The sequence below is a fragment of the Convolutriloba macropyga genome, chromosome 11 (genome assembly GCF_964194025.1).
Source record: "Convolutriloba macropyga chromosome 11, txConMacr16.3, whole genome shotgun sequence".
NCBI lineage: Eukaryota > Metazoa > Xenacoelomorpha > Acoela > Convolutidae > Convolutriloba > Convolutriloba macropyga.
The window spans coordinates 17,005,408-17,019,633 of NC_134478.1; the positions used below are offsets into that span (position 1 = coordinate 17,005,408).

Here is a 14,226-nt window from a genome sequence, read left to right on the forward strand (position 1 = left end):
TTAACTCGACCAGTCGCCTCCTGGAGCCAGGTAATAAAAAAAGCGTGGATTCAAAATCTTACAATATGAATTCAAAATCTTGCAAGAATCTTGCAAGATGGAATCAATTCTAGCAATAATCTTGCAGGCAAAATGGAAGAAGTATGCATGCCCTTGAAAGATTTCTTGCAATATTCCTGCAATGTTTTAAATCAACAGGGTAATAGACATTAGAAATACTGAATATTGTAAAAGTGAGTGCTCATTGTCCAAATGAGGACGACAATGTTCGAAAAGACATGAATCTGAATAGAAATCACGAAGCTAAAAAACTGTGCATAGCTCATACTCCTATACTAGTCGTAAATAGACCAACCATGAATCACTTATCCAGTCATCCATGCACCTACCGAACTCCAAGTATAAAGCTGTACTCTATTATAAATCAGCAAATTTTTGTTCGCTTTCTTGCTTCAAACTTTGCTTCTTTCAAGCTTATATTAACAGCGCAAAAGACAAACTTTTAACAGTCATGGTAGCACAGAAAGGAGAACAAACGTCTTGTGAGCGAGAGATGGTGGGTTGAATCCCCGTATAGAACTTTTTTTTTGCTCTTGGCTCAAGTACATTCAGATTTTGACTATTTTAACTAGTCACATTTTTGACTACTCAAAACTATTTTGACAAAAAATTGACATGAATCAGTCCATGACTCAGTATAAGTGCAATCTCTCATCAGTCAATCAAGATTAGGAATTGCCCATATACTGGTCCCTGGAGCGAATTTCCAGTCTTGATCAGTACTTCCCCAGTGAAACACACGTCTTGAATTGACAAATCAAAACCGACCACGTCTTATCTCAAGTCTTCAGACTACTGAAGACTAGCCAAATCTAAGTCAAGTCTTGGCCAAGACTTGGCAAGTTTTTATTAATGCGCAGTTACGCAAAATAGAGTTTTCAGAAGCAATAATTTGTAATCAATGCATTCGAAGAATTAGCAATAAATGGTTTAAAAAAAATTTCTAAGAGACATTTGCTAATCTAATCGAGCTATGAATAAAGCATAAACCAACTTTAAATGTCCCTTATATTCAACGCAAAACAATCTTTTTCAATGGGCAGAAAAAAGTGGCACGACTGGTATCTTTGGAAGATGTGATTTTTTTTTTTCACTCTAGCAAGTGAATTTTGTGGAAGTGCTCAAGTTTTTGAGGCAGGCCACTGTAAGTGGCGGTCTTCTTCTTTTGTTTCCAAACAAAGGCAAACAAACATTAAAAGCTGTGCGCAAAATTTGATCGCCTTTTCAAGTCTTGACCAAGACTTGCTCAAGACTTGTCAAATCTTGGCCAACACTTGCTGAATACTTGCCAAGACATAAGACTTGATTTAAGACTTGCCAAGTCTAAAACGTGACATGATAAGAGCTCTGATACTGTACAGATTCTAGACTTGCAATTTCACTGAATCAGCACTGATTAAGACTTGACGTTGAATCCGGGCACTGAAAATCACCGGGCCATGAAAGGCACTTGGAGTTAGGTACGGGTGGAACACAACTTAAAGAGAAAAATGTAAAATTCGCTTCTTTGTTTTTTGACTTTCTTTTAGCAGCTTCTTTATGTGAAAACGGACAGCCTATATTATAATGTTTGGGTTTCCCGTCAAGGCCCCCCCATGAAATTAAATGTGAAAAATTGCAAAAACTATTCACATTTTTTTGACCTCATGCACTTTTGAAAGCATTAATTGCAAAATTAGTTCTGTTAATGATTAAATCTGCTTATATATCTGCAATTGATAAACAAACTCTTTTGTGATTTTAGCAAAGAGAAGAGCAAAAAATTTTAACTTTTCTTTTTAATATGAGAACATTTTCTCAAGTTGTAATATTTGCTATAAAATTTAACGAGAGCAACCATGGTGGTTCTAAATTTCTCTTTTATTGTCTAAGCCAATGCAGATTCTAATACTCGATCAAAAAGAATTTCAAAACTTGTAAATGCGAAAATTTCTCCTAGCCAGAAATAAGGTTTCATTGCAAATTGGTATATCCTTCTGAATAGATTATTCCCATTTTCGCAAACACTAGAAAATTTTATGGCAATTTTGTGAGCAAAAATTTCAAATCATAGGCAGCAATTATTGCTGCTCCAAAATACATTCTTAGGGACTGAGTTGCAAAAATCTTTTGTTTCACTCACACACGTACACACGCACACGCACACAAACGCAAGAACGCACACACATACAGTTTTTTGTAATAGTTATTATTTCTGCATGTTCGGTTGAAGACGGACACATTGAAGACATTTTGGAGCTGAATAGATTAAGCAGACATTCCTATCCATGAAATTCTGCTGACATCGAAAGGTAGAATTAAAGTTTATCTTATATAGAGATTATGGAATCAGTGTATAGAATTAAAGTTGGCTAAATTTGAATTAATTCACTACTTCGAATAAATTTGAATTTAGAAAAGACGTGAGCAGTGAAATTTAACTTTTGAAGGCGTCCATCTAATTACATATCTACTATGTACAATTCGTTTTTACAAGTGTTCATAAATCAGTAACTCACAATAGACATATTAGAAACTTCATCTGAAAATAGTGTTTCTGCGATCCGGATCGATGAATTACTTCGATTACTCCAATCACGTAGCACTAAAACAACACAACATATTTCGATTTTCGGATCTTTTCAATAAAGGCCTCCTTTAGTAGCCCTTCTAAACTATATTCAATTTTATAACACAAAATTTTACATAAGCTTACGATTCAGCTAAGTTCTGATTGGTTATCAAATGTCTCGGTTAAATTCTATTCAAGAATTGCTTCCCCTTTGACAATACGGGACACGATTGTTAAAAATATCACAACTATCAAACAAGCCAAAAAATATTCTATCGTTCCACGATCCAATATTTTTGTGAAAGAAAACTATAAATCAGTAGAAATGATTTGTGCAAAAATAGTTGCATTTAAAAATTTTACCTTTGCCAATGAGTCGTTTAAATTATTGCTTCAATTATACTTTTTTGTAAGTAAAATTTGGATAAATTAGGTGAACGTACGCAACAGGTGTGACTTCAGAAACGGCTGCGGCAGCTGCCTTGCCCTTCGCACCTTTGAAGTAGAGAATGGTAATGATAGCCACACTGGCTACTCCTATCACAACCACTGTCATTGCTGACACTAACATTGCGAACTCAGGGGGTGATAGGTTCAATATTTTATCCTCTGAAACCAATCAACATTATGGTACTCTAATCATTTCATAGTACAATTCATACAAGAAATCTTAAAAGATTCCTGCCAACATCTTTAATCTAAGAGTTAATCTAAGAGGTAATGCATTGTTTTTATCACATCTTTAAGGATGTTACAAGACTGACTTAGCATTAATTGGTCCCTAAGGGCATACAAAAATCTTACAAGAAATTTATTGATCTAATGGGATCTTACAAAAATGAAGAGATGAATTTGTCCTGCAAACAAAAAAGGTAAATGTGATGGTTTCAAAGAAACATCAAGAAACATTAGAAGTTTTTTAGAAAGTTTTTTTATTAGAAAGTTTCTTATTAAACTTTCAAAGAACGAAAGAAGAACTTACCTGACGAACTTTATTGCTGTGTCGAGAAGTAATGGCCACAAAACTAAACTCAATTCTAATTTTGTTTTGGCGCTATCATTATCTTATTGACCTATCAAATATATGTCAGAAGTAAATTCTCCCACCAACAGAAACCTGATTCTAGCATCCACCGACCTCCAACTAATGAACTCGATTGTACCCAAGCCATATATGATTCTCATGAAATGTGGATGAAAATAGAAAATCACCTCCGGGATTCGGAGTTAAGATCTATTCACATGCCAATCATGTAAAATATTTTTAGCAAATCTAAATTTTCTTTGTTTATTTTCGCATAGATAACTACTATAAATACAAGCTAATTTTTGTATATTTTCATTTCAAAATTCAACTTATTGAATTCTTTGACACGTATTATCGACCACGACAGTAAAATGTGCGCAGGTTGAGAGGTCAACTTTAGAGACGTCTTAGAGGGCTATATCAATCGTGAGTGATGTTTCTAATCAACTCCCGTTGCGGTAACAACAGTTGCATAACCTGCAATGAAAAAACTTTCTAGTAACTTAATTATGAATGCTAATCTGAAACAGTAGCGAAACTTTGATTGGGTATCAGACTATCTTTTTCCGCCACTCTTTTTTCGCCACTCTCTCTGAATGAAGAGTTGAGTACGTTATCCAACTGTTGTCGAGACGAGAGTTAACTAAAACGAGGCGACTCACTAATGTGTGTTCACGCATAATGTTCCGACCCGGCGCATCTATGTTTTTCACTTAACTGTCCACAAAATGAGAAAGAGAAATACAACTATAAAAACACATCGTGCTCGAAAATAATTGGTAAATGAGTGAAAAAAGGTTGTTTTATACGCAAAATAACAAATGCAATACAAAATGCAGCATTGGAGAGCCGATGAAACCTGCCTGCCATTAATAAGATTACGAGCTGCAAGACAAGACAGACAAAAAAGAACAAAAACAATGACTATTGTCAAACCGAATATCTATTTTTCTAAGAAAAACCAATTAAAGTGAAAATAGCATAAGATACGACCTAAAAAAATTCAACTTGTATTTCACTTCAAAGTAGACGGAAACTGTCCACAAGGTAAGAGGATGTCGTAAAAGTAGAAAAGAAACGAGAATAAAAAGGGGGCCAAAGTCATAACAAGCATCGGCTTCCAACTAAAAAAAACTAGATAGGTTCTTTTGTAGCTCCTTAAGAAGCCAAGGAGACCCGTCATCAGTGAGACGAGGAAATAAATAAATGAAGAGCCGATGAAACCTGCCAAATAATGGGACTGCCATTAATGTAATCCGATGAAAAAAAATGTACTTCTCCAGGAAAGCAATTAGGTATCATTCCAACAAAAAAAAGAAAAAAGGCATACCAACGATACGTTCAATTTTTAAAATATTTCATTTCAGTCAACAAAACCCTCGTCTGTCACCTGAAATTATCAAAAAAAGTTAAATTGCAATTCCCTAGGAAGCCATTGAGACCTGCCATTATCTAGATTACGTCATACGACTATAAAGAAGAACGATGCAAAAAGACCTACAAAGATTAAAAATTCGATTAACTTCGATAGAAAACTTTATCATTTAACTTCATCATTCACAAGTATCATACACTGAAAACCAACTTGTGAAAAAATAGTGTCAAATCCATCAATTGGAAAACAAAGAGCGAAGATCAAAAGTATACATCAACAAAATCTGGGTGGTGTATGTCATTAATTAGACTAAATTAAAAGTCGACAAAATTAACAAAAGGTGGAAGAGTTCAAAAAAACAAAAAATTTTCAAAACAATTAAATTAAAGGACCTTAACAACATCAGATACCAACCGAAATCACAAAATTGGTTTATTAATAACACCAGAGGAAGCCTTTGATACCTGTTATCACTCAGGATATTTGATGCGACAAAAAGAAAAACAAAAAGCAAAAATAAAACAAAATCAATTTCTCAAGAAGACGGTTTTGAAGTAGTTAAAACTGAAAACTATTCAATAAAAGCATTATATATGTCCAACTGTGCCTTTTCTCAAAACCCATCTTTGAAAATGGGCAAGCGATCGAAAATCAGAAAACTTGTATGAGACTCTTGGTATCTTAACTACGAAACCACTGGTTAACACGTAAAGCAGCCAACCAAATTACATCTTAATTCTTTAGATACAAAAGACCATACACCCTTGCTGATTCTAAGCCACAAGCTGACTGCACAAACAAATAAGTGACAAATTTAAAAAAAAAATCACTAAATTTTTCTAAAACAAAAATATCCAAAGTCCTAATAGCCAGTAAGCATCAATTGGCAGCATTATATAGGTTCACTTATGCCACATACCGAAGCCAACTGAATCCTTTTCGAGTGATACTTAAACATGAGAAAGCAAAAAAAAACAAATGCAGGCAAAACACAAGAGGTCAATTAAAGTTTACGAAAACACTGTCGAGACCTTTTCTGGAAACACTGTCGAAACCTTTTCTGGAATCAGAAAGATTGTTCATTGGGCCCTGTAAATAGACTACTTGTTCATTGGTCGCTACTTTTTACGTAAATAGGCGCTGTTATTCAGTGATCTCTGATAAGAAATCAATCTCGTCTATAATTAACAAAGAAAAAAACACCAAACTGCTTCAAATTTTAAAAAAGACGTTGCCCCAATTTTTGATTCAACACTTTGAATAATTATTCACAAATATACATGTCATGCGTTTACTTTAGAGGGACCACCAGGCGTTTAAACAACTCAAAATTTGCGGGATGGGACTCAATTTCAAAAAATGACTTCGGATCAATTTTTGACACATTTTTTGGAAGTTTTTCGCTAGAGCTATAGCTAAAATATTCGGGCGGGGAAATCTGACTTCCATCGTCTGAAAATGATCGGATTATCTTTCAAAATTCGCAACTGTGTTTAAAACTCAAACCGTGCGATTCAAATTAAAAGTTAAACTTATTAGTATTTGTCTCACCCAATGACCAGGGGTCCAAATAGAAGTCAGCATGAAAAGATTCAGATAATTGAAAAACAAATAGATCGAGGTTGAGCCGAAAAAACTAAGCTTCCGAGGAGAACGTGAAAAATCTTTCTTGTTAAGATTGGAATGCTGGTCAAAAATTTTACATTTAACTTGTCTTTTAAATTGAAGTTGCTTTTTAAATAAGGAATGAAAGATTAATCAAGATTCAATAACTCAATGGTTGCATCCTGTACAAAAAATATATTTAACCTGATGTTTGCTGCATTGTGACCCCGGATTCCGCAGAGCTCAGATCGAGGTTTAAAGAGCAATTGTAGACAGTCTTTACCTGAAACAGAAAAAGTTTTAATATCCATGTAGATGCTTATCTACGTTCCGCGTACAAATGAAAAACTCGTGTAAAATTTTCGAGATGATCCAGAAGCGCCGCAATAGTAACAATTGTTACATTGCCTGTACTCAGTATTTGATGTTCTAAGCGTAGGCAAAATTTATGATTACTTATAATCATTATTAGTGTGGATCAACAAAGATCTGTCTGGATATTGATTAAATATAGTTTGATTTACACTTTCTCCGCGAACAAATTTGGATCCTTGCCATAAATAGGAGGCAGATACGCAGTCTTTTTTGAACTTAACAAGTTTTTCTTTCAATCTGAGAAGTAATCAACATCTGGGATAGATTGACAAGTTAACTTGGTCAATCAATTCCAAGTATTTTTGATTCTTGCACCAAACTGGAAAATGTTTCAAGATTTTTGTTTTTTGGATAAATTTTATACCATGTTACAAGATAGTGGGTTTTGACAATAGTTCCTTCAAGAGAAATGCTGATCTTGCATGATAGTCGGTGGTATTACGAGACTCTTGTAAGATAAGCAGTTTTCGCAAGACCAATTTTTTGCTTTTGCATTGCTGAACATCTACATCAAGCAAATGCTCCAAACAAGTCAACGTCAAAAACGTCAACCGACTCTCAGCAAAAATCAAACATTTATTCTTGTCCAGACATTCGCCTAAATTTCATTATTTAACTGGTCAATGCTTCCGAACGTGTATTTTAAAATTATTCGAAAAAAATACAAAATCGAAAAAAGCAGTGGAAATCAATGTCAAATTGCTGTAGAAGACTAAAAAAGATTAGCGAGAAATCAACTTTTTATTCAAACACCGTTTTATCACTCAGATTTGAAAGTAGAATAAAAAACTCACGTCGCAAAACCTCTTGCTTTTTCGCTCCCTTTCTTGTTTTGGCGTGACCAAAATCATCACTTCAAAATCATGAAAATGTGTGAACAGATCTTTAAAAGAACAGCGCCTCAATAAAATTCAAAATCTTTTATTTGTGAAAAAAAAACAAAAACGGCATGTTATGAACCCAGCTATCACCTTGTGGCTATAAATTATATCTTACGAAGATGCGTCTAATGAAATTAATCCTTAACTTTTTGTCTTGAGTCACCTTCACTACTTTCCACTTTTGATTCTTTCAATTGATAAATACATACGCGCTGATATGCCCTGAAAAAGAGTTAATGTGGGTTTTCAAAGTGCTTTTTACAAAAAAATGAACCCAGCAGAGATTTTTTATATGAGATTTATTAAATGAATCCATCAGTGATATCAATCAATTACTCTATGTTGCCGATTGAATTATTCCTCGATACAAATGCAAACTGGAAAATCATTTATCACAAGATGTAAAAAACCAGCTTTTACAAGAACGGGACCTTTAGTGACTGTTATCAGGAAGAACTTTCTGACATTAGAATAAAAAAGAAGGTGAAAGAACAAATAATTTTTTTTGCATCCAAAATTTTCTTTCAAGATACATAAAAACAATTTTGTTCAGCTTGCTACTGATGACTGGAATTTCCCGTCACCCAAACTAAGGTGTCGTTAAACTCAAATTCAATTCAAAAACTCTTTTATAAAGTAATAAAGTGACGAGTACTCTCATAAAATGAATACCACAAAACGTGGTAATGTTAGTTGAAAAAACATTTCCGACAAAAAATTGGTCATTTAAGATTAAACACCTTTTATTTAGGATGCTGGTCGAACTCAGAAAATTCATTAAGGTTTATTTACTCTTTGCTAATTTATAATTTCTCATGTAATACAATAATAGCTATTGTTTGTCTGTCAATGAATACACTGCCTAGTAGTTTTTGTCGAAAAGTTTCCGATTCCTTTTCCTTTTAAATTAAGCACAATTATCAAAATTCACTTTATCAATAACAAGTTTTAAAAAAGCGTTTCCAAGTTAAACTTCAAGTGTAAAACTTCTCGATATATCGCATCATCCACAGATCTCTCAACCTCGCTGCATTTCAGGACCGTTTTTGGCACGTAAATTTTCTTGCAAACATAAATCGATCCAATAGAAAGAAAGAATCTTTTTTGGCAAACAAGCAGGTCACTATTTTGAATCTGTTGAAGTGAAAAACCGTAAGCGAACATATTGGTACTTCCCTCTAAAAGGAAAATTTTGAAAATCAATAAGAATGTTAAGAGCTCACTGTTGCTTCATATTTAATATCTGCGTCCAGTGATGCGAAAAGGAAGCTGTAACTGTTGCTCTGATTTCCATTAACGACAGAAGAGGGTTCAAATCGGTACTGGGTCGTGCCCTCAATCTGTGAAAGTGGCCCATCACTTGTTGAGATTCCCTTCGAGGCCAGATCAGAATTTAACTCGATTATGAGGGCGTCAAAAAGACCCTCTGGTATTGTGACAAGCATAGTGTAATCTGATTGGTCAATTGTCAGATCCAAGGTGGGGTCGGCAGGACCTAAAAAGGGATCAAGACATATTGAGAGCCGTTTCCCCTGGCCATTAAAATAGACCATTTCGTCCATTTTACTTTTTATTTCCACGACACCTATCTTAGTACATGTAAATAGGGCATTATGGTGTGAAATATGGCGACAAAAGAACGATAATACCAATAGATAATTTTCCAAAGTCTTCGTTTGTCGCCAAGTTCCACAAATTAGCGCAATATGAGTTAGAGGCAGGGGCGCAGCCTCGTATTGAGATTCTTTCAATTGATCGCCATTAATTTTTTAAAGCCTTTATATTTTTTAAAATCACACACAGGTTGAGAGTGCAGAAAAAAATGAATTATTCCAGAACGGACAGCCGAAAATGTGTATAAAAAATATTGGAAAATGACCAAAAATCAATGTTCAATTAAAAGTGTTTGTTGAGAATGACGTTTCTCGAAAATGCAAAATTGCACATCTTTCAAAAAAGACAAGTTTTTTGGAGAAAATTACAATCTTTACCCACCTAAATGGTGGTGCACTGTTTCTGAGGCCACAGGCATATCAGTTTACATAGTTACGTAGATTCAAGATTCAATCAGAAAATCTTGCTCAAATTTATGAAAATATTTGAAACGTAGAATATATAAAATTTTGGCTTTCGTTTTTTGGAATCAAACTTGGGCTTTCGTTTTTTGGATCAAACTTGGGCCGATAAGGTGTAATAAAAAATAATTAGTAAACATCTAAAATTGATGAAAATAACCGACAAGCGTTGAAGAAATTGCTTTGAAACAATTGGTGGGACAATTGAAAACATGTAAAATTAAAATTTGTTGTTTTACATTTAAAATTCAAAACATTAAACAAAAACAAACTACTATATTAATTTAACATATCTTAACATAGAACAATTTAAAAACATTTCTGCATTTGTGAAAGAAAATTTGATAACTCGGCAGTTGTGGCATTAAGCCGCAAAATGTACAAGAAAACAAGGAAATTTGCTTGATTTTGTCCGGATTGTTCATGGCAAATGTTTTAAGAATAGAGTTATATAGGCGAGATTAAACATTGACAGTAAGGCGAATTTAGTTCAAAATTGAAGAAACCGTCACAATTGTCCAATTTGTGTTTTTGAGGTATCTTCGAACGAAAACTGCTATCAAATTGACAATTAAGCACTAATCGAAGAGAGCCTAACTGCTTTTTAATTAGACAAAGACTCTTCGTTTCAATATTTTTTCATTAATAGGAGCAAATCGCTAGTTTAAGCATACTTATAAATTGATAATCAACAAAATATAGTTTCTAAACTTTGTCTTACGTCTTTATAAATAAAATTGAGGATCCGTTTTGTGGCATAATGATTAGAAGACAATAGTCGTAAACTGAATTCGAAAAAGTAAACGCAAACAAAAAAGAGAAAAAAAAGAAAAAAAAAGCAAAATTGGAGGCCAATATGGGCGTTAATCTAAAAACCATTTATAATTCTAGGTCCTGAGCAAAAACAGTACAATTTCAGAGTTTCAGCGTAGATAAAAAATTTCGAATTTGCGCCATCATGGTGCCAATAGGGAAATTATCAGTTTTGTTTCGAAACTTAAACCGGTGGGGTTAAAAAGCGGTGTTACAGTTGGAATAAGGTGGAAGGGTTGAGTGGGGTCGGGAGAAGAACAAGGGTGGAGGAGTTGGGGCGGGGGGGGGTGTTAAGCACGAGGGGGTTCAAACTCTCAGGGCCTCCCTTTACACCACGAATTTAAGTCTCTAAAAGGAATCGATTGCTTAGAGAGGCTCTAGGAGAATTTAATGCCCAACAGGCTATTTGAGGACAGAAGGTCAAATGGTCAGATGACAAATACAACCAGACAAAAAATTGTTAACGCGGCAGAAAAAATACAAGCAGGACTTGAGAGAGCAATTAACCAACTGAAGTTGGACAATTTTATCTCGAACGACAGGAAGTTCAATTGTAGCCTGCTTCAGCAGGAGGGTATTACCGTAGATAAATTCACAAAGAAGCTTTAGTCGATTTTTAAGAGCTCATCTTAGACCACTACTAAGCTTTAGAGTAAAGAATGAGAAAAAAAAGGCACACTATTGATTTTATTTATGGTACTAAAATGCTGCCTTTTCACATCAGTTCAGCCGCTTAATAATTTAAATATGAGAGCCATTTGGATCATGCAAAGCCTAGCGTGAAAAAACTCAAACATAGCCGGAAGATTACCGGAAAAAAGGCGCCGTTGACGCGCTTGATTCACATCGGGATTGAAACAGAAAAAAAAGAGATAAATTGACCTATGAAAAAGAGATTTTTTTCTATTTTCTTTTCAGTGTAAAAAAGTGTTCTAATTTGGCGTGCAGTTTCAGTTGGATTCTAAAAAGTTACTTAATTCAGCTTCTAAACTGAAAGTTTATAATCTTAATACCAATGTCAGCTAGAAAACACATCTAATGAACTTTGATAACCTAATTCTCAATGACTTAATGACCGGGTTTTATCGGTTTATCCCGTCTCTTTTGATTTTGCTCATTTGATCTTGACTGTATTCAGTATCTTGCGTATTTCAATGAGTGAATGGATTTAAAAATCATTCGGTTGAAACAATGAGTGAGGTAAGTCCGAAGTCAAACGTGAAAGTCGTGATGTAATGGTTAGGTGACTCTGCTTGAAGTCACTGAGATTTTCTGGCGTTTATCGAGAACCGCGAAGCGGTTCGAGATATTAAGTCAAAAAATCGAAATGACTTCTGCAGAGTCACTTAAACATGCTTAAAACACGAAATGCGTACGTTTTAAAATGACGAAAGTCAATGGAATTCAACTTCTGGCTAAGTAGCGACTTCTGGCATTTTGACTTCTGGCACTGCAGACTTTCGGCATTTTAAAATGTGCACGTGATTGTTTTAACAAAAAGTAAAACGAATTTAAAAAAAGGAGAGCGCCTAAACAATAGCCATTGAGAGGCTGACGGCGGCTATTAAAAAGTCAATTCAGTCAAGTGAACGAAAGAACATTCTGTAAACAAAACGGTCACGCAAATTTTTCGCAAGAAATGTGCAGGACTACAATAATTCCTTCAAACTTGTTTCGCTCGAGAGTATTCATCAAAAACGTTTCATACATTTCAAATCGCTCGTAGGAATTGGTCGCCTTGAGCAGTAAATAACATGTTACTTGGTCTTGTACTTTAAATATTCTCGAGCAGTAAATTGTTAAAATATTTCTTGTATTGAAAATTATTCCAGCAAATTATTTGTTACTGTGTCTTTTATCTACGAAATACTTGAGTTGCAATTCACCCATCTTCTGGTATGTCAACTGGTTAATACAAAGAGCGAAACTGAACTTGAGTTTAAGTTGAAAATTTTTTGCTTAAACAGGTTTTAGACATATATCTTTGTGTTCGATTTGTTTCCCTATTGGATTGAACTGGCGTAAATAAAGAGATCCCGTATTGGGCGATCTGTAGCAATCCAGTCCATTTCAAAAAAACTAAGAATAGCGAATAGTCACAGAGTCAAATTGTAATGCCACGGTAAGGATATAGCGGATATATTTACAAAAGTGAACTGCAAAAGCAAAATATCCGGACAGATTTTGAACCACTGGAACGAATTGGGTGGTGTAAAGTTTTCCTAGTCACAACCGATTGGGAGAGCAGCCGTTACATAAGTGCTCTGTCTCACCTGTGCACGCTGTTATGTTTGTGGTATAAGACTGGGGCGAGACCAGTTGCACCTCTGTTAATTGGCCAGTGAACAAGCACTCCAAATATGACGTCAATGTGATGGAATACGTGTACTCTGAGCCAGGACGAAGGTTATAGTACCTAAACATAGTATCATAGTTATCAAGCCTGCTGGTCAATAACAGCTGAAACCGGTAAACAAGATTTTTGTTTTCATTACCTTACGGGAACAAATTACTGCACTCGATTTGTTCGCTTGTTTTTATACTCACCCATGCAGCCAGCATAGCAAAAATTGCAGATGTACCGAAATATGCAAATGGGACAGACAATGATGGGGGGGTTCCACAATTACCAAAATTCAAATTTTCCCATCATACAATGAAATTCTGTTTCCTCGGCAGCTTAGGTGAACCGTAGAGCCTACAACAGAGCTATAGAGTCCTAATACCCCCGGGTTCTACCTATCACGTTTATTTTGACGAAAAGTCAGATCACTCAAGCGATCAGAAGAATATTCCAGAACATAATGGGAGAGCGGTTAAGCAAACAATTTCTCATTAAAAAAGACATTTTTACAATGATTGCTTCAAATTTCTTTCCAGAGCAATTAATCAGTTTTCATCATAAAATCTAGTTAAAACTTCTCATTTGTCATAAAATATAACTCGCAAAAAGTTAAAAACTCTTGCAAAACGGCCAAAGATCAAAAGAACAACTCACGTGTAACTCCTGGCAATGGTTCTGGTTTGTGTGTTTGTGCCTCCATCTGCGTAAAAGAATCCAGTCCTCCCTCCCACGTTGGGTTCCTGCCACTCCACTGTGATGGAACTCTGGGTATCTGGACCGTCCACCGCCACCGCTGAGTTCGGAGGCATCGGGTCTGAACATTTTGAAGAGTTCGTATTTGAAATTCAGTATTGCAAACTTTTGGCTTAGGATATGAAGGGTAATTGTTCATTGGGTAATAAAAATATGACCTAAGTACATGTCTGCTCCAAAAAAACAAATCAAACGAATTTGTGTGGAGAGAGTCTTGATGGAGTGAGCGATGGCCTAAAGCGAGCAATTATTGTTCCGACCCCACTTGTGGGGGAAGGAACTATATACTCAAATGGGTTTTTTTTTTTTTTGTTCAGTGAATTTTGGCCGATCGATATATTCGTCGTAGAGAAATGTGAGTGGTATG

General features: G+C 35.0%; 1 protein-coding gene across 1 annotated transcript in view; it reads right to left on the minus strand.

The window, feature by feature from the left end:
- Positions 1 to 2,463: 2,463 nt before the first annotated feature.
- Positions 2,464 to 14,226, minus strand: part of LOC142349667 (uncharacterized) — a 138,544-nt gene continuing 126,781 nt past the window's right edge. The window contains exons 38-43 of the mRNA XM_075401390.1: positions 13,761 to 13,920; positions 13,036 to 13,178; positions 9,098 to 9,369; positions 6,823 to 6,901; positions 3,055 to 3,220; positions 2,464 to 2,644 (exon numbers count right to left, since the gene is read on the minus strand). Coding sequence (XP_075257505.1) covers positions 2,635 to 2,644; positions 3,055 to 3,220; positions 6,823 to 6,901; positions 9,098 to 9,369; positions 13,036 to 13,178; positions 13,761 to 13,920 — 830 coding nt within the window. The 3' untranslated portion in view covers positions 2,464 to 2,634. The remainder of the gene's footprint in view (positions 2,645 to 3,054; positions 3,221 to 6,822; positions 6,902 to 9,097; positions 9,370 to 13,035; positions 13,179 to 13,760; positions 13,921 to 14,226) is intronic.